Source organism: Sceloporus occidentalis, unplaced genomic scaffold (genome assembly GCF_023333645.1).
Source record: "Sceloporus occidentalis isolate IW3139 unplaced genomic scaffold, rSceOcc1.0.p SCAF_4, whole genome shotgun sequence".
Classification (NCBI taxonomy): domain Eukaryota; kingdom Metazoa; phylum Chordata; class Lepidosauria; order Squamata; family Phrynosomatidae; genus Sceloporus; species Sceloporus occidentalis.
The window spans coordinates 82,616,570-82,642,484 of NW_028316984.1; the positions used below are offsets into that span (position 1 = coordinate 82,616,570).

Consider the following 25,915-nt stretch of genomic DNA (forward strand, 5'->3'; position numbering starts at 1 on the left):
GTGTATTTTGCTACCTTTCTAGGTTTTTTTTAATTTTCCCCAACTCTAGCTTCTTAGGACAGCCAAACTCACCCCAGTGCTGACAAGCGACAGCATGATGCGCTCATTTAGAGCCAGTGTCTCCCCCTGCTTCATTTTAATTCGCTTCTTATCCAGACACTTCATGGCATACCTGTTGAGAAAAAGAAGAGTCAACAGCCTGCTGTTATATTCCTCCTATGTCTCACTAGTGATGTCACCATGTTACAAATCATCTTTGCTGGCACCACTTCACACAGAAGTTGAATATCCAGTTCATCTATTTCCACTGTGCAGCTTCAGAATAACACAGCACACCTCTATCTGCCTGAACAGAATCTTGAACCCCCTGCTATGACCACAGCAGATTTTTCCAAACCCTTACATTTTTCAAGTTAAAAATCTCTATGGTGGCTTCTGTGGTTTTCTGAGCTCCTCATTTACCTCCCTAGCATCTGTAAACTGTCTATCCTGCTAATGACTGGATTAAATCAGATTTATCCTTACTGGTAAATTTTCCTGCCAGCTAGTTATCAGGATGTGAAAGGTCTGAGTTTCACTCTTCATTGTATTTGTCTTAGCAGAACAGCAGCTTGGATGAATTAATTTGGAGAAGGTCTGGACCACATTATTAACCCACCCCGTAGCAGAAGAACTGCAGGGTAAAGTCCATGGCCGACATGCCATGATATAACCATTGTGTAGATTAGTCAAGATATCACTGAGGTGCAATTACGCTTCTCCACATACAAGTATTCTCTTTTCCTACAGCACTCTCTTCGCTGTTTCCAGCCCTTTTTAGTTTGTGGTGACTGGACAAGAATTATGTGGTTACTGAAAAGAAAATGAAATCCTGGGCCCACAGTGGGTGAAGGATTGCCTTTTCCCACACATATCTGCCTGAAAATTAAGATCTTTGAGGGAGGGCTTTCTGGTGACTACTTGAGAGAGTGCCTCTTTGGTGGCGACATCCTAATTATGTAATATAGCAATAGCAAGTACATTTCTATACTGTTTATCAATGAACTAGCACCCCCTAAGTGCTTTACAACGTGTAAGCCAATTGCCCCCAACAAGCTGGGAAGTCATTTTACCGACCTAGAAAAGGATGGAAGGCTGAGTGGACCTTGGAACCCTCCCCTAACATCAAACATACAATGTTGTGGCAGCAGTATAGGCATTTAAGCACTGTGCCACTGGGGCTCCTTTTAAATGTGTTTTTTAACTGGTTAATTTCATTTTAGGTACCAGGTGACATTTGTCCTGTCCTCTCAAGATTTTAATGGCATTTGAACTGCTTTTTAAAGTACATCTGTTTCATTTTGCCTCTTGTTTAAAGAGCTCCAGCTTCATTTTATAGACTGCTGCCTGTTACTATTTGTATTTTCTTGTTTTACTATGCTTGATTGTCTGTTGTTTCACTTAGCTCCCAGCTGCCTTTAAATTTTAGTGAATGAATGAATATACTGAGACAATACCACTACACAGGCAGTCATTGTTTTCCCCAACACTTCATACACTTCTTGGAGGACTGCACTAGCACTGCCTGCACATTCCCAGAAAAGTCAAACTGCTAAAATGACTCTGAGAAGCATGCTTGCAGCTGGGTTCAGAGTGATGACAGTGAGGGAGGGGGTGTTTGGTTGCACTGGTTTTCAGGACCAATTGACTGAGAGTTGAACTATTTAGATATAGCCAATCTTCTCTACTTTCAAGAGCCAGTGTGATGTAGTAATCTGAGTGTTGGACTAGGATTCTGAAGACTAGAGTTCAAATCCCTGCTTGGTCACTGAAACCCAGTGGATGGCCTTGGGCATGTCGCACACTCTCAGGCTCAGAGGAAGGCAAAGGCAAAATCCCACTGAACAAATCTTGCCAAGAAAACCCCATGATCGGTTTGACTCAGTGTTGCCATAAGTAGGAAATGACTTGTAGGCACACCACCACTTCTACTTTCACTGCAGCTAGGCAGAAAAATGTCTATATAGAGTTATACAGTGGACCCCTATTATACGCTGGGGTTTGGTTGCAAGATCTCCTGTGGATAACAACATTCATGGATGCTCAAGTCCCATTAAATATAATGACATAGCAAAATGGTGTCCCTTATAAAAAATGGAAAATCAAGGTTTGATATTTGAAATTTATCCTTTTTTTGAATATTTTCAAACCGTGGATGCTTGAATCCGTATATATAAAAAAATCTGTGTATAAGAAGGACCGACTGTATGTGGCATAAGAGTATACAGAGTATATTATAATCGGGTCTAAATACAAACAGCCACTACTAGCAAAGGAGAAATAACTACATGTACAGAGATGTCACCCCCTATTGGAAAATGCTGGCTAATGTGCCATGAGGAAAAGATTTCAGGTACTGAACGTGCTTCCCTGCTAAGCCTCTTCCCGCAGGATTCTCACACAATTTGATCAAGCAATCTTGAACTTTACATTTTGCCCGTGTCTGCTTTCCGGCAGCCGTAGACCTCGCCAAAGCCTCCACGTCCAATGATTCGGTGGACGCTGAAGTCATTCATGGTCAGCTGGGTTCCACAGGTCAGGGCAATTTTTAGAAAACGAGGGGGGGGGGGAGAAAGAGAAAAACAAAAATGTTAACATGCTGTGGGCACTATTTTGTCCTCTAACATAGTAGTAGGAACACAGAGGACAGTTGATGATCTCAAGCTTGCAGGGAGCAGGGCCTAGTATTCCTAGATCTGAATAGACTTTTGGTTGTACGTTCTTCACCTCAAATCACAGTTGTTTGGACCTCCTCTCACACCCTGCTTTTAAATCATAACTCAGGAGTATCTTGCACTGTGTGAAGGCAAAACAGATTTGTCTTAGGACAAGGGTTGTGAAGCTGTGGTCCTCTAGATGTTGTTAGATATCAGTCAGCATGGTCAGTGGGAGTTGTAGTCTGAGAAAACCTGGAAGGCCGCATGTTGCCCACTAGGATATTGGATGCTTGGCTGGCTTCACTGTTCAAGCTCTCCTCACTGAAATTCTCAAGCTCACTTATCAAATGATGACCACAGCTAAAACTGTCAGAGCTTTCTGAGGTTGGGGTTAATTTTCTCTCTACCAATTCTCTGCAAACCTTGCACTCTCTGCATGATGAAGCAGACACAGGCGGGTTTATGCTTAGTATCTCTGACAGCTCTTTCCTTATCACCACAAGCCTCAAGAATGCCCTCCCAACCTGAGGCACTCACATGGATATTCAGCTCCACATTCTTCCACTGGCAGAAGCGTGTGAATTTGTCACTAAAACAGAACAGAGTGAGGAAGAATGAGAAAGAACACAGATGTACCCTCTGTCATACATGTGTGTGCAGGTACACACCACACCCCCACCTTCAATCTCCAATGAGTATAGCACTCTTTTCAAAAGCAACTTCATCATACCATTCTGTTAAGCCTTCTCAAGTCTGAAAGTTCCCATTTACAGAGACTCTTTCATCCCAGTATTCTAGATGTGGGCATGGAAGAAATATAATGTAGTGGGTATAGGTGAAGTAAAATGTATTTTTTTAAAAATGCCACTTGGATATCCCCTTTCCTCCAGTGATTTCAAGGAGGCATATATGCCTCTTCATTAAAAACAGTCCTGTGAGGTTGGTATTTATTTATGGAAGTTTACACAGAAGCCAGTCCCATTATGTTTCACATCACTTATTTCTACACAGGTGTATACAGCATTGCTGCCTTACAGGTAGACCCAAAGGACAGTCACTCAGAAAAAGGAGAGGGAGTCTGTGGGCCACTGTATTCAGTGGGCCTTACTCTCAAGTAAATCTGTAAATTTTAAAACAGTGCTATCTTACTTTATCACCTTCAAAGAAATGTGCCCTTCCCCACAACAAACAGGGAGATGATGTTTGCTTGCCTCTCCGTATGGTTCCTTATACCATTCCCCAGAAATAACTCACTAGTGTTATCTAGACATTTCTATCCCATCATATCAGATACCTCAGCCATGTATTCTGCAAGAAAGCAAGCCACCAACCCATACACTACACTCTCTAAGCTGATAATAAATTCACTTTGCCAAGGATCAGTAGGAATTGAGTAACTCTGAAAATTCATCAAAATACAAAAAAGGGAGGGGGGAATGAAACCTGCTGTGTGTGTTGAGGGGAGAGGAACAAACAGTGAAGAAGAGATTAAAGGGGGAAATGAAATGATGTATTTTAAAAAGAGGCATAGCTAAGCTTGCTGGAATCCTGAACCCACCACATTTTGCTTCAAGTCACATTTACAAATAAGGCCACACTTCTCAGCACTCACCTTTCAATGAACTTCTGGAAGACAGTCCCATTCAGACACTGGCAGATCTCTTCAATGTATGGCTGGTGAAAGAGTAGGTGGACAATGATAAGAGCCATCCATTAACCTGTCCACCCACCTGCCCTGTTTCTCATCAACATGGCTCCATGTCAAAATCCTTTGCCATGCAGATGCATGAGAACATCAACAGCAAGTGCTGTAGCAAACACACACTTGACTGGGGTCCAGTTTCTCTAGTTCTGATAGTGTGAAAAATGAGGTTTTTCAACTATATTGTAGGTCACTCTTACACACTGGTAAGTATTACCTGCAGTGACCACAGTTCATGTCCTCATAGATTTCTGCTTTATACCTAGAAGCTAGTTGTAAAAATGCTGGTGATCCCAATCATGGGGCAAACGAGATCTAGACTGGATGAGACCACTCTAGTCTGCGGAGAAGGACTTACCTGGAACAAATCAGGTGGCACTTGCTTTTTACTGAGGCGGCTCTGCACATACTCCGTGGCTGTTTTGGAGAAGGGCTGTGAGATGACATAGAAAAAGAGATGAACCTGGATGTACACCAACTGTCCAAGTTTTCCATCCTATTTAAGATACAGCTTCGGGCAGCGAGCAAACATGTCAACAAGGAGGGGAAGAGGAAAAGAGAATTGGACTTCTGGTTGCTCTGCATCTCTTAAAGCAAGTTGTTCTGATATAGAAGTGTGGGTGCACAACCTATGTGTCCATGCAGATGTTTTTGAACTGCACCACCCACTAGCCCTAGCCAGCATGGCAATGGAGTGGTGATGAGAGATGCAGTGTAAGACCTGGAGGTCTACAAGCTACCCCATTTAATAATAATAATAATAATAATAATAATAAATGATAAAATATTTATTTGTATCTCGCCTCTCCCTTTTGAGGATTGAGGCAGGTAACAGCAAGAATCAAATTTATTCTAAAGAAATGGGGAACAACAGTCAATCTACTGTTGCCACTACAGCAAAGCCACTACACTTCATGATTTGCTATCCTAGGTGGCTGCCTATGACCAGAGCTTGGGGACGTTATCTTTTTGGGCTACAATTCCAAAAATCCACTCAGCCAGTATGGCCATTGGTTGTACAGGAGGAGACTGTGGAAGTTTTAGACTAAAAAGTAATTTCTCCAAGCTCTGCCTAACACTTCACCAAGAGTAAGGCCAGCCCTAAACACAAGAAAGAGACACTATCTTCAATGGTAGATGAAAAATAGGGAAAGAGAGCCTGGGATGGGCTGTTCTCAGGGAGTCCTGTGTGCATTTCAGTGGGTACTCACTCAAAAGTATTTATTTATTTATTTAGGTATTTATACCCCGCCCTTCAGCCCTAATGCCTCTCAGAGCGGCTTACAATTATTATTTTTAATCAGACAGTTCCGTCCTCAGGCTTACAATCTAAAAGACACGAAACAAAAGGAGAAGGGAATGGTGGTGGGAAAGGGGATGAGGTCCAGTGGTTCTTCCCTCCCTCTGAGATCTGTACCAAGGCAGATGGATTGGAGGGAGGGCTCTTCCTTCTTCCAGGCTAACCCTGTTGGAGCTGGAACTGCCTGGTGAACTCCCTCTCAGGCCGGCGGATGGCAATTATGGAGGGCGAAGTCTCCTTCCTTCAGGCTAGTCCTGATGAAGCTGGACCTGCCTGGTGAGCTCCCTCTCAGGCTGCCGGATGGCAGTTATGGAGGGTGGAGTCTCCTTCCTTCAGGCTAGTCCTGATGGAGCTGGACCTGCCTGGTGAACTCCCTCTCAGGCCGGCGGATGGCAGTTATGGAGGGCAAAGTCTCTTCTTCCAGGCTAGCCTTTATGGAGCTGGACCTGCCTGGTGAATTCCCTCTCAGGCCTGCGGTGGTACTTCATGCTGGTGGCCAAAAAAGCCAATGCAGATCTAAGTTGTATCAACAGGAATATAGTATCCAGACTTAGAGCTAATCTACACCTAAGTGTGTTATGCAAACTGCTGGAGATTTTCGCACATTCACATCGATGATTGTCTTCACTTTCCTGTGCAAATGTTCATATATTTGCAGCTATTCAAACCCCCCCCCACTTCTGAATCCATTTGAACAGACAGGCAGCCATATGTGCAATAATAGACATTTCTGCAGATTGCCGCGGATCATCTGATAAAAACTGCTAAGACTTTTTCTGCAGAGTTTAAGGGTCCTCCCCTCCGGCAAAAAGCCCGAACTCCTGCAAATCATCTCATTCTATTTGTCTGGGATTAGGAGTATTTTAATCATGTAGACTAGCCCTGAGAGAAGTTAGAGTACAACTAAATTATGTTTTGGTTAGACCTCAGCTGGAATACTGTGTCAACTCCTGGGCACCACAATTTGAGAAAAGCAGGAAATATGTCCAGAGGAGGGCAACCAAGATGGTAACAGGTTTGTAAACCAAGCTCTATAAGGAATAGCTAATGGAGTCAGTTAGGTTTAACTTGAAGGGATGACTGAAACAACCTGAAGGGATACCATGCCGAAGCTTTCCCTCTAGTGCTCCAGAGAGCAGGACACAGAATAAGGAATTTAAACTGCAAGAAAGGGGATTTCATATAAACATTAAGAAGAACTTACTACAAATAAGATCTGCTGAACAATGACTGTCTTGGAGGGCGGTATATTCTCCTTCATTGGAGGTCTTTAAACAGAGATTGTATGACCCTCCTTCAGCAGGAGGGTGGATTAGATGGCCTTTGGGTTCACATCCAACTCTATGATTCTATGGCTAGCTCCTCCCAATCAGTCTGTATAGAATTATGTTTTCAAGAATCCCATTCAAGGTGCTTAAAACATGGTTTTTACATCAGTTGCCAAGAGACTTGTCAGACTCTCCTACATGACAGATAGCATGCAGAACACTCACGTGAGAGCAGGACAACAGCTCCTTCATGATATATGTGTCAAAGATTTGGCGGCTCTTAATAGCTCGGTCCTCATCGGAATCCAGCTTCTCATACTTTTTAATCTGGAGAGAATGGACAAAGTCACTTCAAAGGCAAAAGGCAACAGAGTTCTAGTAATGTGATCCTTCCCACAACAGATTCCCTATAGACAAAAGATGTAGCACTGATGTCTTCAGCATCCAAAGAACCTGAAACTTGCGCTTGCAGAAAAGGCTTCAAAATATATTTTCTTAGCATACAGTATTTTCCCCTATAGTTAGAAGGGTACAGATACAGGTAGTGGCTTCAACAAAAATGGCACAGAAGTAATGTGACAGGAACTTGATTTAGATAGTGAGTGAAGGAATTTGATAGCACAATGACAGTTCACAGTAAACCAATTCACTTCTTCTCTTCCTTGTTTGTTTTACATCTATTTTTAATTTCTTTTTAAAAATTAAAACAGATGAAGCCCTATATACGTAACACTTTATATTATAAATATATATATGAATATATAACACAGGACTCTTGTCTGGCTTTTGGCCCTATAAATCACATACATGAACTTTATAGTCCTCCAGATATCTTCTACCAGCCCCGGCCAGCATCTCCAGGGGTGGGGAGGAATTCCAGGAGCTACAGTTCAACATCTGAAGGAGCACAAAATTCCTATCCCTGAAATAAATTAAATATTTTGGTCATTTTGGGAGATTTTGACAAACCTACTATCTAGGTCACAAATCAGAGATTCTTCATGTACCTCTACTTTCTCAGCTAAACATAAGAAATTGTCTCTCACTTATTTCCCCTTGGGCCTTTCATTCAGCTTCACTGCAGTGAACAAGACTCCACTTATGCAGTCAAATGGACAGACGATGGGTGTGAGAAACCACTGTTGCTTCACACCTCAGAATATGCTAGATATTTAAAAGGTTCACTGAGAACATATAGGTTGGGATCTAACCAATTAAATCTTCTAAGCAACATTCTGCACTGTGCAGAAGATTTAAAACCATAGGCTCCATCCCCTGTCATGTGAAAGCAACGGGATTTCCTTTCTTCTCTCTACACTTCCAACCTGCTGGAAGAGACCTGAGGAGTTGAAGGTGATGAAAGTGGAGCAGGAGGATCCATTCCATTAACATATGCTCCACTTACCAATGGACAGCACTGGATGCACCACATGTCCATTCCCCATTTCCCTCCTTCTGGAATAGACATGTTTCACTTCTGAAAAGGACTTCTTATTATCTTGAAACTAGTTTGGGTGAAGGGTCTCTCCCCATCCCAAAGGAGGTAGCTGAACCCTTTGTGTGCCAGGCCCAAGAAAGAAATCCTGGTTTAAATACACTGGAGGAATAAGAATATTCTTGTCTGACAATCAGAGCCTCACCTCTTCATAGAATTCCACCAGTGGTTTGGCTTCTTCCACCTGATTCAAGCAGAAGTCTCGGAACAGCAGGAACCCTAGGAAATACACAACAGTTTTCAACAGCTGGAGACAGACGTTCCTCTACTTCCTTCCTCAAAGTAAGTTAGTTGCTCCAGTCTCTAGATGTGGGGTAGGCAACTTGTCCTGGTTTCACAATCAAACAAAAATAAAACCGGATATTATTTTCTTTCCAGTTTCTTTTTTACCCAGCTTTTAGGCTTTTAGAAGTTGGGAATGGGAGAAGTAAAACTGCCATATTTGGGTCCATTTTAAGGTAAAAAGAATAACTTTTTTAAAATGGGAGGGGCTTCTGGGAGCTCAGGAAATGTCCTAGATTGATTCAGGGGTGGCATGTGGAGCTGCACTTTTCCTAACTTTGTTCTAAAACATGGGTAGGGACTTCTTTCAGCCCAAGGGCAACTCTTGGAAAGTGTCAGGGGACCAAACCCCAATCTTGTAGTGGTTTGAGCACTGGAATAGGACTCAGGAAACCAAGGTTTAAATCCTCGCTTGGCAGTGTAAGCCCATTAGATGACCCTGGGCAAGTCAGACTCTCATTGCTTCAGAGAAAGGCAAAGGCAAACTTTCTCTGAACATATCCTGTCTAGATAGGGTCGTCCAGTGATAGGGTCACCTTAGGGCCACCATATTTATCTTATATTTTCCTCCTCAACATTTTGTTTATGTTTGCAAAACGCAAAAAGACAGAAGTGCAAGGAAAAAACTGGAGGATTAGAAATGGAAGATCACATCCTCTCAATCCCTTGTAAAATTGTGTGAAAGAGGAAAGGCAATAAAAGCCTCATCTGGAAGCACTCCAAGTCAAAACCTGGATGTTCTGTGTGTATAAATGTATGTGTGTGTGTTTGTGTATGTGTGTGGGTGTGCACGCGCGCGCGCGCGCACACACACACACACTAAGGAAACAGGACACAATGCTGCTGACATGGCGAAGCCACTTTTTTTTTCATCTGCAGGTAAACAGACCATAGGAGGCAAAAGGCAGAAGCTACAGTCGCTCATTTCCACAACACTTTATAAAAAGATATATGCAACATTTCAGAGTTGTAACCTGGCAACCCCATAATACAGGATTGTGGCGATGCCCGGCCACATGTGTTTGTCTATGCAGGATCTGGTATTCAAAGACACACTGCCTCCAAATATGGAGGTTTCAGCTTACAGCTGGTGATGGATGTCTCTTCCAACAAACTGTCTTATCTTTTTTAAAAAAAAAGGTATCTGAGCTGGTGGCCATTATTACATTTTTAATGGGTAAAGACACTGTGCCTTTAGCAGCAATGTAAGAGGGAAAAATCAATTTATCGGAAGAGATTTTTTTAACCTTAACACATCACCACACTGAAGAAAGTTTCATCTCTTAACTTCTGCCTGTTAAACCACCAATAGGGATAATGAGCCTTCATGCAAAACTAGCAACTGAAGACACCTAATTTATTTTTAGAGTCATAAATACACATTTTAATATTCTTCTTGTTTTTCTCAGAATGTACAATAACTTTATAGGCTAATTTAGAAAAACCTGGGATTTCTTATATGCCCACTAAACTTTAAAAACAGGAGAGACTTTTCCTCACCATTTGCTCTTGTCAGGAAAGGCTTCATGTGCTTAATTTTACAAAGCTGAATTAAATGCACAGGAGCAAAGCCAGTAGTAGATTGCTTGGGTTTGCTGTTCCCTCTGTCAAAGCTTGTCTTCACAACTCACACATGCTAGAAAGTTACTGTAACCTAAGCATATTCATGTACAATAAGTGACTGAAGCCTATTTGTTAGTCTTAACAAGTGACTGACCATACCTTCACAGTCTGTCTATATGTACATCTCCTTAAAAAATTACAATGAATGAAGCAGCCTGTCCGTAATCTTAAAACATAGACAATACAGACATTCAAACTACCAACAGCAAGTTATTAAATGAAAAGGGACAGTTGAAGAAAAGTGAACCCCACATTTGGGGGAACAGCTGCTAACTTCTCAGTCATACATAGATGAACTTCCACCTCTCCTCCCTCCCAGGCTGAGGGATGTGGTCCTCAGCATCCACCTCTGTTTGTAGCTAAACGGTTCTTGCTTCGAAACCCTTCCCCCATGTTATGCATGCCCCATGCCCAGGTGAGAGGGGAGAGAAGCAAAGCCAAAGGACAGTTGGGAAAACAACGGGGAATAAGGAGCATGCTTGGGCTGGGGGTTTAAAAACGGGCCATGTCATGCAGAAACCACAAGTGGGTGTGGGAGGAAGCAAGAGTGTTTCCTGTTGGGGCGGGGAGTAGCAACGGAAAAGGGAAACAGTCTTGCAAGCAGACGCCTGGCACAGTATGGACAACAGACCAGTGTCGCCCAACAAGTCCTTTGCCAGTTTGCCACTCAAGCCTCGCTAACCTGCATTTTCCTCAACTTTTATCTAGCTAGTTCTGTTTGCCACAACCTCCTTTCAGCTATTCCTAACCAGGGCTTCTTGATGATTCTGTTTTCTGATAAAGACAGAGTGGCAGGATGTGGGTGGCTTTTAACCCTTCTTTCCACACAGGTCTTTAACAAACTAACAAACAGAAATTGAGCAGGTGAAGTTTTCTCCATCCTTCAATTTACTAATTTACTGGGGAGTAAAAGCTCCTTCAGTAGCTAAATTATATAGGGCTGAGATTTTTTTTTTTAAAAAAACTTTTCTCAATATTGTAGCTGTTTTAAATGTATTACTGGGTGCTGGATTTGAAAACACAATAAAAATGTCATACCACATACAGTTCTTTCACAAATTTGATATTTTTATCAATTCAGTTGTTATTCAGCTTTGATTAAGTGTGAATATGGATGTTCAAGTTCAATTTCTTTTAGTGCTTTTGAACTTATTTTTGTGTTTCATATCACAGAACTGAAGTGTTTTGCAAATTTATCAGAAGACTTTAATCCCTTTCTTACTCTTTGCAGGATAATACTTTGCAGGATCATTTCATTCAGTCACATATAACACCACAGAGACATTAAAGTAAGTTATGTGAAAACTGTACATGACAGAGCAAATTTGAGGTCATTTTTGGATTTAGAATGCCAAATTCTTATAAAGCCATCATACATTTAAAAAAGTTTTTATGACTTAACTTTTCATGCTGGTGTTACTTCCTCCCTGTGCATCTGTTAATAGCACAAGAGCCCTACCCTGCCATTCCTACTTCTTAATGAGCTAATGTATCATTAAGAACTGCCCAGAAAGGGAATTTCACCAAATGCAGAATCTCTGCTGCTTACTGTGATGAGAAAAGATACAGATGATGATACAAGAGCCCATGGGAGGGAGGGGATTTATGGTTTAAAAAAAGTCCCTAAAGCAGGGATGGGGAACATAGACCCTCCAGATGGTATTAAACTTATTTGCCATAGTCAGCCTGGCTAAAGGTGGGATAGGATGCAAGTAATACTGCATCAACATCTGGAAGGGCCAAAGATGCACCCGTTGCCCCAGAAGGAGAACACCCTCAGGCCTTAATCCAGGGTTGGGGAATGTATGGCTCTCCAAATGCTGCTGGGTCCCACCATCCCTTGCCAATAAATGTGCTGGCTGTGAATGGATCTGAATGGTATTACAGTCAATAACATTTGGGGAACCACATATCCATAGCCACGCCTTAGCCTACTCAGGTGCTTTAAACTATTTTCGTTTCCAATATCCCTTAAGAAAAGAAAATGGTCCCCAGATTACCAATAAAAACAGAACAGGCACTCTCACAGGCTACGCAAGAGGAAGCAGAATTTTTTTGCTTATGTTGGCAAATCCTTCCCCAATCCCCCATTTGTCTAGCTCTCACTTCATCTCTTCTAAGGATTTTATGGTTTTACAAAATGTGTTTCGTAAATAAGGTTAACCATACCCAAAGGAGGACAGGTTTCTACAGCTCATTTCAGGCAAGAAAATTCTGATGTTGCACAATGTTTATTACCTTTGCAGAATAATGCCATCAAGGCCAAGGCCACACTGCAGAAAAACTTGGCTTATTGTCGGGGCTTCTGGATCCACAGGGAGGATGAGCTGTCAGCACAACCAGCAGCACTGTCCATACACTTCTTTGGGTAAGCAGCTTGCATGGCTCAAGATGCTTCCTCTTGTCCTCTTTTACCCATCCACTGACCCCCCCCAAGCCCACACTGGCATGCAGTCCACACACGCAGGGATTTCTCTGGAGTTTCCAGTCTGATTCGGAGCAAATTGGGACTCTATTTACTCCACAGAGTTGCCTTGGAGCATGGATTGGACCTGTGTTCTGCCCATCTGGGCCCTGTAAATTGGCTAAACAGGTCAGTATTGGAACAGGGTGGGAACATTTCTTTTCCTCCTTGCGGACACAACCTAAGAGGCCTTGTCTTCCAAAATTCCTTCTTACATACAACTGTTAAAGGTACAGAATTACTGCCCCACTCTGCATCTACCAACATAACCAGAAGAGAAAATACATAACATGTTTCAGAAAATGCTGTGATTCCTTTATCAGGGACAGGCTGCTATTGAGTTTGTGCACTCTGTCAGTGTTTGAGGACTTCTCAAAGGTGGACTGGGTGCACAAACTTATCAGCCTGTCCTTCATTAAAGAATCAGAGTATTTTCTGAAATGCACTGGGCATTTTCAGGCAAGTACAGTTGGCCCTTCTTATACACTGATTTTTTATACACGGATTCAAGCATACATGGTTTGAAAATGTTCAAAAAAAGTATAAATTTCAAATATCAAACGTTGATTTTCCATTTTTTTATAAGGGACATCATTTTGCTATGTCATTATATTTAATGGGACTTGAGCATACACGGATTTTGTTATACACGGGGGATCTTGGAACCAAACCCCAGCGTATAACATGGATTTACTGTACAGATATACTGGGGAATGTATTTCTCTCCTGGATTTGTTTGCTTTAAGTACCTTTCTTATTTCCCTAACCCTTCTTCTTCTTCTTCTTCTTCTTCTTCTTGCTAACCTGGAGGGTCCCTACATCCTTTGAGGAACTGTGTGTAAACCAGTGATCCACAACACAAAGATCTTGTATCTAAAATATGACTTAAAACAACACTCCAATCCCAGTGGGAGAAATGAATAGAATCTTACCTTAAAAAACAAAAGTTTATCAAAAATGTGATAGTTTGCTAAAGTAACCACTTTGCAAGTGGTTGCTTTAGCAATCTATTGATTTTTCGATCAAGTTTATTTTAACAACAACAACAACAACAACAACAAAACGGAAACAAGCAGCACTGGGGGTGTCTCTGGGGAGGGATGGTACACACCCCTCTGCCATTTGTCCCTCCCTCAGAAAAAGAATCGATTATGATCTGGCGTTCCCACTTATTGGGCACGCTTCAGAATTAATTTTTCTCAACAAAAAACTCCACTTTTAAACTAGTGTCAGGAAACCTCGGGTTATTTGTGTTTGCCCCGCTTCTTTCCTCCTGGAATCGATCCGATGAGAATCGGAAGCAGTTTCAAATGAGAATGAGGGTCGTTTGCCCCGAATCCCGCTTCAGAGGAAACTGCAGTGGGAATGACCCCCCCCCCCCAGAAATCTTTTTCAGATCAGAAACTGGAATCCAAACAGGAGGTCAAAATCATATATTGAGTAAGTCACCTCCACAACAGATCTGCAGACACTCAGTCCTAAAAGTTTCACAGATATTTTCTCTCTCTGCTAGGCCCACCAGACCTCAGAAAAGTGTGTCTGTTTGAAGTCATGACCAAGGCAAAGTTCATTTCATACTCACCAATCTTCTGACAAAATATCTTTTCAAAGGTCACTTCACCCCGGTCCTCCAGGTATTTCTGCATAACACTGCGGATACTGTCAGGAGAGAAAGCACAGAATGGAAGTGAGCTTGGGAAGCCCCTTTTTATCTTGACATGTTCATTTCTAGACACATTTTGCTTAAAGACAAGGTAAAGTGGAGCCTAGCCAATTTAGTCTTGTAGATACCACATCAGACTTTGTTATTTTTACTGCAACAGACAGAAAGTGTTGCTCCTCCAAAGGTTGTTCCTTCAAAAGCAGCTTTCTTCAATCTTGTGCCCACTAGGCACTGGGCAACACTAAGATATCATCCGCTGATCAGAATGCCTAATGGTTCTGCTGGAGGACAAAAGGAATGAGCCCAACACCTCTAGAAGAAAGCTGCTTTAAAGAATCATTCTCAACTACATCATCAGCAAAAAGCTTGCAGAGGGATTCTAAGAAATACAATTTAAAAAATAACTTCCCCAGAGTCTGGGATATAGCCACTACTGGATATTCTAGACTTCACTCCTCTGGTTTTATAAAGGGTGTTGTTCTTCCTTGAAACTAATTAGAAGCAGAACCAAAAAGATTAAAAGGGCAATCTCTCATCCAAACAGGTAAGAAAAGGGATGTTTGTTTTCAAAAAAGATGCAGCCCAGACATACGATTCTCAGGTCAATAGCTCTTTCTCAAACCTGTGGATGGTGGTACATGATGACTGTTCTTAGTTGGCAGAGCAATTTGTTTGGTTTTTAAAAAGATCTGGCTCTTCTAGATTGACACAAACATCTAGATGATTTGGAACAGAAACCAATTGAAAAAGCTTCAGACCAAAAAAAAAAAAAAGCAATTAAAAAATTGACCTGAGTAAAAGGAAATGGGAAAACTCCTCACTAGAGTATCAGACAATCCAGTACAGAGGCTAGGGGAGCATATATTGAATCCACTCAGTTTCACTGAAGGTCATGTTTGTTTGCCCCTTCCACTTAGTTTTTGTTTCTAACAGGGCTGGGGAGTAGGAGTAAGGAGTAAAAGGATTTCACAGGAGTAGGAGTAGGATATATTTGTTACTTCTTATTCCTGTTATTATATTGTACATGCAGACAACATTTTTATTTTTATTTTTTATTGAGGAGTATAATAGGAGTAACATTAAGAAACAATATCTTACTCTGGAGTAGGACAAGGAGTAACCCCCAAATCACCACTACTCCCCAGTCCTGGTTCCTACCTAATGACCAAGAAAGCAATACATACATATACATATAAAACGCCAAGCAAGAAATCAGGAAGGAATATCCTTGGATAGAGAATGAACCTGCAATTTCAAGGTCCAAAAGTACACTGACTAATTTCAAAGATGAGTTGGCAAGACTTCTATCTGGCAGCAGAGAAAACACTATAGACTGTCTGGCTGCAAGACAGAATGCCATGCTGGGTTAATATATGACAAAGAACTGGAACTCAGTTTTGTAGCAGTTTGCTGTGGATTTTTTTCCTGAGATGGGCTATGACCTGATTTCTCTTTTAGATATTAACTGCCTGAACAGCACATATAGCACCCCTGTGGTGAAATTTTCATTCCTCTCCCCCCCTTTGCCCCCATGGCAGATAACATCTTCAAGCGTAAGCACTTGTATCTTAATCATAAGCATAGCAGAAAAGTAGCCTTAGCATATTCTTCATTCAATTCTAATTGTGTTTATTTGAAAATTCCATGGAATTATTTTCAGCTATTTGCTTCTAACACTGTTTACTTATAAGGAAGGTCTACAGACATAAGGAGGATTTGCTCACAATGACGTATGCTTACATTTACAATGCTAGTCCACTTCTAGAGGAAAGCTTTTGTGAAAAGGTCTTGTCAGTTTTTAGAAACTAGCTTATTGGATCACTTGACAAGTGTTGCAAAGTCAACATTTCTGGCACCTACAACCCCCCCCCCCAATACACATACATTGATTGTACAGATCTTTAAATTCACTGAAACAAACATGGAGGGGCAGATGCAGGAAGCACAGTTACTGTGGTACAAATAGTAATTGTGGTGCTAATCTGCTATGCTTACTGGAATGTCTTGCCTGAGATACTCTGCTACTCTTAGTGGGAGGAACATCATTTTGATGTACACTGGTGCCTCGGGATACGAAATGATCGGGTTACGAAATTTCCGGGATACGAAAAAGTTGGATTGGCAAAAACTGTTTCGGGTTACGAAATATTTTTGGGGTTACGAAATTCATTTCGGCGCGAAATTCAAATGCTGCAAAGTGCAGCTATAGGCTTTCCAGTGCTAACGGATTATTTTTCGGGTTACGAAATTTTCGGGTTACGAAAGGAATGGCGGAACGAATTAATTTCGTAACCCGAGGCACCAGTGTAATTAGAATCCATTGGTAAAGCTTCCAATGGGCCATTCAAGCTGCAGGTGTCTTCCTGGGTAAGGGGAGGAGGGATGCACGGTAGTTACATTTTGAATGCTTTCTCATGGGAAATCCCTCCTTAGAAAAAGAGCACAAGATGGCAGCTCTCCCCTCTGACACACATTCTTCCTTTCTAGTTTTACATGCTGGAGAACATTCAAAGGTACAGATCCCTCATATGAAGTAGTATAGTCTGGAATTGGGAGAATACATTATTTGCTTCTGCAGAATGTATAACCAGTTTACCTCACATTCTAGGGATCTTTAAAAAACAACAACAACCCAACAGCCTCACATCATCAATTGGGAAACAGAGAGAACAGAAGTTTTGGTCTGGAGACTGTTGCGTCATCTTTAGATTGATGACAGAAAGCTGTTCTTTATTTACTTCTCTGTCCAAAGAGATTTACTAAACAGTAAATATAATATTTTCTGTCTGAGCCTGATTCTGGCTTCTACAGAAGGATATTAAAGATCCTATGTGAGTTTAAGGGTGGGCATACACCACAAGGGGTAAAGCTTTGCCTGACTCAGTGAGACACTTTGCTTCTGTCCACAAAGGGAGGGAAGCCAAAATGAATGGTTTCTTGGATTTTGTCCAGTAGTAAATAACAGGAATCTTTTAGGCCTCAGTAACCCCCTTCTAGGGACTTATGAAACAGAAGGCATTTCTTTAGTACAAAGGAAAAGTGATTTTTAGGGGCTCTGGATCCTCATGCCAATGACCCAGAAGGAAAAGAAGAGTAGGGGGCAGGAGGAGGATGGTTGTATTTCTGGTGTCTGGTGCTGCTATGGGACTGGGATAACGCGTCTCAACTATCTCCATGACAACTCTCTCCAAGGGGCAGGACCAGTTGAATGGTACTATTAATATTATTACATAAAGTGCCTTGTGTAGAAAAAAGACTTAATGCTCATTATCTGGCTATTCTTGCAGTGTTCTGGTAAGGTAAGAAAACAGGATCACTATCCCCTTTCTGTGCTGAGCAGGCAGTTGAACTTGGGTCCCCAAGCTTCAAGACAGCTGCTCTGCACCAAAAAAACACAGCTTTATTTAAACTAGGTTTGCAATAAATGTTAAGGAGCCTGTTCACCTCTGATGAATAAGAATACGAATAAGGCAAGCAAGAAAAGAAAGCTTTACAAAATTTAAGCCACAGATGACTAACATATGCTTCTGTGGCTGCCGTCTAGAAAACACACTGTTGTTGGGCTTGTAAATTTTGTGTTAATTACAGGACTGATTTTTGGTCCTTCCAAGGACACTCACTGAAGTTGAAAGGGCAAGCACTGTTTGATAAGGGGCTGATACCCAAGGCTTTAGAGAACTGGTCTTGATGTTCTGATTCCTGTCTCAGTTTCTACTTTAGAAGATAGGATACAAGATTAAGGCAGAGGAGGCCTATGGAGAAAGTCAGCTCCCTTGAGTTCCTCTTACACAGATTCTTAATGAGAGGCAGTTACTACTAAAAATAATCAGCCAGCTGTTGACAATGCTCTTATTCGCTTAAAGGCCATTGGGGAGGAAGTGGGAAGTTGCTTGCAAGTATCCCTGGGCATCTGAGCTGGTTTATTATTTTTTTCATCTTTAGGCTCTTGTGGATTGGAAGACAAGAGAGCCTGACTACAGTACTTCAGGGAACACTAGCTGGCTTCATACCCAATCACAAGGAAAGGAAATGAATGCACAGAAAATATTTTGGTTCCCTTGACAGGAAAAACAACACAGCGTACTGCAGCAAGGCAGAGAGCAAAGACTTCCCTTACCCTTTTTAAAATATCTTCTCCCTCACCCTCTGATGACCCCTCTGCATCTGGATTCTGTCCTCTCATCAATGCCATAACCACACTGGCTGTGATACAATTCCAGCCCCTAAGCAGAACCTACAAGAAAAGGCAAAGCTGTGGAAGATGCAAAAGCCTCAAGATATAGGTTGCTAGAACTCTCATTCTATGTGACAGTTGCTTATACTGCAGCAGATCCAACAAGTCTACACCCACAGGTGACACCCTTTCCTGGCAGCAGAAAGCCATTTCTTCTTCTGACACTAGCCTGTGACTTTGGAAGGAGAGACTTGAGACACTGCATCACACAAAGGGTCAACCACCAAGATGCTGCAGGAGGAAATGCAGTTTGTCAGAGCTTATGAAAGGAGGCTGATGGGAGGGACTTAGAAGGTGTTCCATAGTGGGAGACAAGGAGGCCTTCCCTTCTTTGACCCCTGATTCTCCTCCACACGAAAGTCAACAACATACCAGACTAAGCTCAAGAAAGAAGGACTCAATTCTATCTTAAGCCATGAAACCCACTGAATGATCACTGCTAGTCACAAAGCTTGGCTTAACATAACTCCAGGATTGTTACTATGAAGATAACAAGGGGAGCTAAGTAGGTGGATCTTACATCATTGGAAGAAGTGGGATATTATGCAACAAATAAACAAAGCACTAAGACCACCTCTCAGTTTCACTCATTCCCTTTGTAACAACTATTAGACAGAGCCCTCCAATCCTAATCTTTCATAATAGAGGAAAGGGCAATTGGATGGTTGGAAATCTAGATTCAAATCCTCATTTAGCTACAAATCCCAGTAAGCAACTGTGGCTCAGTTGCTGTGTCTTGATCTAATCTAGTGGTTCTCTACATTTGATTTTCCTAATGTTTTGGACTTCTGTCCCCCAAATCCCTGAACACTAGCTATACTACTTGGTTTTGGCAAGGAAATGAAGTCCAAAGTAGCTGTAGATCCCAAGTCTAAATACTGCTGGTGTAATCTACCTGTAAAAGTGGCTGTGAAGATAAAATGCTACCTTTGAATTACTCAGAGCAGGGTTTGGAAACATATGAACCTCCTGATGTTGTTGGACTGCAGTTGCACCATCCCTCACTACTGGCTATGCTAGCCAGAGCTGATGGGAGTGCAATCCAACAGCATCTGGACCTTCAATTTCTCTCTCCATTTCATTGGAGGAGAAGTAGGATAAAAATTACACACACACACACACATATTACTGCTATTACAGTAATGAACACAGATCTGCTCAGGTTTCTTCTGCAGAAACTCTGTCCTTCTTCTATCATTTCTATTCTAACCAGCTTGAGGATGTCCCTCTACTTCTACTTCAGGTTGGAAAATAACCTTTGGAGAATGGAAGCCTCACTCTAAGCTCCAGTGGTGTGCTCTACATTGAATTCCCTCTACAATATATATATAGGGAAGCCCTTGGATCAACTGCCCACAAATAAAAGGAGAGACTGCTGGGACCATAGTGCTTGTGGCTTCTATACATCATGCCAACCTATGTAATGATGCACTGTGAGTGCTCTGTCTCTGCAAAATACAGCACAGTAATATGTGAATACAGCTGCCTCTGCTGTGCCAAGAGCACAACTTTTATAAGGTGAGCAGAGAAATTAGTACTAAGCAAAACTAAAAAACCAAAATCATCTTCCGAATCTTGCCTTTTAAAAAAAATATTAAAAGGAAATCCCTAGTCCTTCTGATATACAAGAATAAGGTTAAGTGTGGAGCTCTGATCAAACATGACAATGTGGGGTGGAACAAAAGAAGCAAACTGAATATCCAGCGGACTGGGTGGGGGAATTGAATTTCCAGTGATCAAGATGTGGGCTTTAGTACCCTATGGTGTTTTTTACGTCTCCCTATGACTACCCAAAACAGAACAAATTATGTAAGAAATAAAGTGCATAATTTCTACATTGTACTACAGAACTGGTAATCTTGCTCTATTTCTCATCCAAATCCAGTTTCTTCCATTTTATGACTTCATCTGGGCTGTGCTGGAGGCCTATGCATCTGATTTGTTCAGATGAGGGGAATTAAGTATTCCTTCTACCTCCACTTTATTGTGCTCTCTTCAAGCCTAGTCAATTCAGGCATTTCCTCTGTTTTTATCCTCAATACCTTCCACAATGGAGAGCATTTGGGGAAGGGGCTGTCACATTTTAAAATCTGAGTTTCCTGCACCAAGATGGGATGAAACAGACTGTATGGATTTCCCCTCACCTACCCCTAAAGGAACTCATTTCCAATTTCATTTTCTAGCTGCTATCTTAAACCTACACTAGCACAGCTCTGTTTTTTATCTTTGACAACCCAATATTATACTCATTAGTCCAGCTGGGTATATTTCAGAATCTCAGTAAACTCTCTGCTGTGACTATGACAAGATCTCCCTGTAGGCTTTTAAATCCCTAGTCTTCTTCCACAGGGCACATCCTTGCTTCCACATTGGCAATCCATTCCTTTGAGTATTTTAAGGTTGTTGTCATTTTTTCCTAATAGGCAAATCTCAAAATTGTCTCCTTCTGAAATGTGATCTACAGGCAAAATTATATCTTATTTCCCCTCCCATGAAACAAAAGTGGCTACTGATTTAGGATAATATAGAAGAGGACCATCAAAACGTGATAATGGCTGAAGCAATGCTTTGTGAGGAATGGCTGAGGCTCTCTAACTTGGAGGGGGGGCATTGATGACAAGATAATGGTGCATAACATTATGCACAGGGAAGAAAGAGAAAGTCAGCAGGGTGCAGTTTTTCTCATTTACTCATGCTAGAAGACAAGGTCACCCAGTGAAGTTAAATGGTGGGAAATTTAGCACAAAGAAAAGGCGGCATTTCTTCACAGAGTGCACAATCAACCTATAGAATTTGCTTCTTCAGCATATACTATAGTAAGGTCCACCAAAGTACAGCTTTAAAAGAGACCAGCCAAATTAATGGAGGATACAACCATCAATGCCTTATAGTCATGACAGCTATATTCTGCCAAGGTAGAATGCCTCTGAATGACTATTGTGGGGATGTTGTGCTGGGCTCCATAAGGTTTGGGTCAGATCCAGTACAGCTCTTCTTATATTGTTGCTGGTGTTCATAGGAGAGGAGCAAGCAACAAAACCTACCAGTAACCCTGTCAAGAAACACTATGTGTGCTTTTGGCACAGAAGCAGCTGAGTGAGAGGTGACACAAACCTGAATGAGGCAGGACAAATAAGATTTAACTCTGCAGCTCCAAGATAGTACTCCTAAGATGCCCTCAAGGCTGCATGACTCAGGCTAGGGATGGCTGCTAGGAGGAAGCTACTGAGATGGGAAGCAACAGAAAAAGGCTCAGCTTTTTTGGTTTCCCCTACCTTAAAATAATTTCCTCCTTAGGTTACACAATGTCACCCAAGAAGTTCCCACGTGGGCACTTCAATACTGAAAAGCAGCAGCCATGTGAAGAGCACAAAGACTGCTGGGACTGCCATGGCAACACGTTTGCTTTATCCTCTGAAAGAGAAGCTGCCATTTCTTGCTTCAAGAGTTCCTTTTGGTCCTCCTCAGAGACCATCTCTCTATCCCTATTTCCTTCAATGGAAGAGGACCAGCGGAAGCTCTGTCTCCACAGACTTCCCATCATCAGCTGAGAGAACCCAAGGTGACAGGCTGGCCTGGTGAAGGGTGGTGCAACCAGGTGTCAAATGAAGGTGGAAGGGTGGGGGAAAGATAGAGGAGGCCTGTCCTTTGGGCCCAAGTGTTGAGGGTGCAGGATGCCTCTAGGGCCCAGCCTTGCTGCCCTTGGTAGCTGCTGCTAGGAAGCAGAGCTATAGGTTGGTCAAACTGAACTGTGGTCCTCTAACCCACAAGGATGACCAGGCAGAATTTTTTGTGTCAACGCTTTACAGCCACTCTCGCCCTTATGTGTCACTTGTGAAGGAGACTCTTAATACGCATTAGAGAGCTTGTCAAAATCTATTTCCCCTTATCTGTCTTGAGAAAAAGCTGCACGTCCGTGACCTTGCAGTGCATTTGCACAGGCGTGTGACGTTTGCTAGCTGAATCCAGAGCCGCCACAAGGGTGGTCCAAGAAGGCCTGGTGCTACGGACGATCGTGCCACCCATCCACGGTGCTGGAGGAATATACTGCTAGGTGCCCTCTCTGCTCTTGTGCAGAAGCATTGCGAGGAATTCTTTTGCACAAGCAACAAAGGGCCCACTGCCTGCACAACGAATAGCAAAAAAAGAGAACAGAAGACAGTGGTTAGGGTATCACGAGAACGACCCCAGGGCAACGCCAGAGCCACGCTGCATCCTCTTCAGAACCAGAACATTCAGCAACACAGGCGCAGGGTGAAAAACACTACAAATACATATGCAGCCTGGCTTATTAGCCCTTTCCCTCTCTGCACTGGGGGGGGGGGGGGTTGCATGTTGCACATTATTGCACTGTTTGCATGTCACACACACACACGCACAATAACCACTGAATTACTCATAAGGTTTGAGGATTCAGCTTACAGACTGCATGTTACACACACACACACACACCTGCATGTTAGGCACACAAACCAAGAAGAGGCAGGCAGTGTGCGTTTATGTGTGTGTGTGTGGGGGGGGTGTATGATATTTCATTGTGACAGGGGGATTTTAAATCTTTGTGCTGGTGGGAGGGATAATGGGTTTTATTTTGTACTGTTGTGTTTGTATTCTGCCGCAAGCTGCCTCCATCCTGACGGAGAGTGGGATAAAAAATAAGTGCGTTATTGTTATTATATGGGGGGGGGGGCTAAGATTGTGACACGAAGGTGGAAGCAACTGGGTGGAGGGGGTTTGTTTCCTTGATAACATGGGGCTCAAGGGCTGCTGCTCAGGGGCGAAGGAGGGCACGAAGCCAGGGCTGGATGAGGAATGAGGAAACAGAGGCAGCCCTGACAACCCTTACGATGAGGCATTGGGATTGACAGCAAACAGGGAGAGCTGTTCTCCATCTTACACAGCCTGGCTCCCAAGGAAGGAAGCCCAGAGAGTCAGGGCTGCTAACCAGGCTCCCCTGGATGCCCGCAGCCCAGACACGCTTCCCTGCCCGAGCCCGCATCCAGACGTGAGCAGCAGCAGGAGCAGGAGCAGGAGCAGCAGCAGCAGCCGCAGCCCCGTGTCTGTGTCCTCCTTCCCCCCAGCCCCGGCTCACCTGGGCTCAGGCAGCACGATCTTCTTGCTGGCCCGGGCTGCGGGAGTGGACTTGCTCTTCTCCATGGCCATCAAGTAGCTCACGTCGGCCAGCACTGCCTCCAGGTCCGCCATCTTGCCAGCAGGAAATGTAGCCTCCTCTCCTCCTTCTGCTTTCCTTCGCGGCGGCGGCGGCGGCGGCGGCTCTCCTTCTCCCGCTCCCGCTCCCTCTCCTCCGCCTGGCGCGCCTCGGTTGCTCTGGCGGTTGCTCCCCCGCTCTCCCCCCTCCTCCTCCTTCACGGGTTGGCGTTGCTCGTGTGAAAGAAGGGGGGCTCCCAGACGCGTGTTTGGGGAAGGAAAGGGGGGTTATTTGGGGGGCTCCTGCAGCCCCTCTTACCAAGAGACCCACATGATGGCGGTGGCTCCTGTGTTTAGAGCGGAGCCTTGCCCTTGCTTCGCCGCCTTGGGGGCCCCTTGGCTTCTCCTCCAGGGCGGGCTTCTCCTCCTCCTCCTCCTCCTCCTCCTGGTCGGTCGTGTGGAAGCAAGGAGGGGCTCCTGTCAACCAGGGTCTCCTTGGAGGAGGCCTGCTGCGGCTGGGAAAGAGCCAGCAGGCGGCCACAATAAGGGCTGCTACAAAAGGGGCCCAGACAGTTGGAGCCCAGGCTGCCCCCTCCTCCCCTCACTCTGGATGGTTGGGTTGAGCACATACATAAGTCTGTGTTCCTGCATAGACGTAGATACATGTGTGTGTACACTACATGTGTGTGTGTGAAGCCAGTAGAAATCAAGAGTTTAGGCTTCAGATAGGCCCATAATATATTAAAGACATATACCTCACATGTGTGGTGTGACGTCCCTCTTTTTGCGTGTGTGTCCCTTGTGTTGTGCTGCAAAGGGTGGGTGAGGAACTGAGGCCCCAAAACTACCACCCTCAGCTTCTCCTCTGTTTACACACACACACACACACACACACACACCTTCTCCCCCCCACAATAGTTGAAGCTTACATGCTCCCTCCTATTGTGGACGTTTTTGTTTGTGTGTGTGTCTCTTGTGTTGTTTTGCTGCAAAGGGTAGGTGAGGAACTGAGGCCCAAGACCCAGCACCCTCGACTTCTCCCTTTTCTCTCTCTCTCTCTCTCTCTCACACACACACACAGATCTTCTTGTTGTTCTTCTTCTCTCCCCCCCCTCCCCTTACAATAGTTGAACCCTACAATGCTTCCTCCTGTGGATGTTTCTTTGTGTGTGTGTGGTGTCCCTCTTTTTTGTGTGTTGTTTTGCTGCAAAGGGTGGGTGAGGATGAGGAACTAAGGCCCCAAAACTACCACCCTCAGTTTCTTCTCCCTTTCCACACAAACACACACCTTCTTATTCTTTTTTGCTCCCCCCCCTGCTTCAAGGAACCTGGACAAGAAGAAGAGGCGGGGAAGGCTGCTTGCTTTGTACACACACACACACACACAAATATATACAGTATATATATGGGGGAAGTTTGTTGCTCCAGGCCGCCCTCTCCAGACTGCGGGAGGGTTTTGCAAAAGGGCTCCCTCTCAGTGGTTTTTCTCAGGCCCAGGGAGTAAGGAGTAGAAGAGTGAAGAGGTTTTTACAGGAGTAGGATTCCTGTTGTTATAACTGTACATGCAAACACTGTTGTTGTTGTTTTTAATTGAGCAGAACGTATTGGAAGGAAAGCAGGCTTGGACACGGAAAGAGGGAGGGACGAAAATAGGAGGAAGGAATATCAACAATCTGAGATATATGCAGATGACACCACACTACTAGCAGAGGACCTCAAAGACCTGGAACAATTACTACTAAAGAAAAATCAAAGAAGAAAGTGCAAAAGGAGGTTTACTGTTGAACATAAAGAAAACATAAACATAATGGACCACGAAGGACCTTCACAAATTCAACCTATACAATGAAGAAACAGAAATAGTAAAAGAGTTCTCATACCTGGGATCAAACATTGATAGAAATGGGGGCTGCAGCCAGGAAATCAGAAGAAGGGTAAGAATGGGGAGGGTGGCTATGAAAGAACTCGAAAAGACGAGGGCTTTCATGGCCGGCATCCATAATTTTTTGTGGGTTTTTCGGGCTATGTGGCCATGTTCTA

At 43.3% G+C, this 25,915-nt stretch overlaps 1 protein-coding gene across 3 annotated transcripts in view; it reads right to left on the minus strand.

The window, feature by feature from the left end:
- GRK2 (G protein-coupled receptor kinase 2) overlaps positions 1-24,530 on the minus strand; it is a 42,474-nt gene extending 17,944 nt beyond the window's left edge. The window contains exons 1-9 of one of the 3 annotated variants that reach the window (XM_089520588.1): positions 23,820-24,530; positions 14,413-14,489; positions 8,607-8,680; positions 7,192-7,293; positions 4,757-4,831; positions 4,309-4,370; positions 3,234-3,285; positions 2,470-2,561; positions 73-172 (exon numbers count right to left, since the gene is read on the minus strand). In XM_089520588.1, coding sequence (XP_089376714.1) covers positions 73-172; positions 2,470-2,561; positions 3,234-3,285; positions 4,309-4,370; positions 4,757-4,831; positions 7,192-7,293; positions 8,607-8,680; positions 14,413-14,489; positions 23,820-23,932 — 747 coding nt within the window. In that variant the 5' untranslated portion in view covers positions 23,933-24,530. Of the gene's footprint in view, positions 1-72; positions 173-2,469; positions 2,562-3,233; positions 3,286-4,308; positions 4,371-4,756; positions 4,832-7,191; positions 7,294-7,773; positions 7,868-8,606; positions 8,681-12,604; positions 14,389-14,412; positions 14,490-23,819 lie in introns of those variants that run through there. The other 2 variants (XM_089520589.1, XM_089520590.1) reach the window with 2 other exon arrangements.
- Between the last annotated feature and the right edge of the window lie 1,385 nt (positions 24,531-25,915).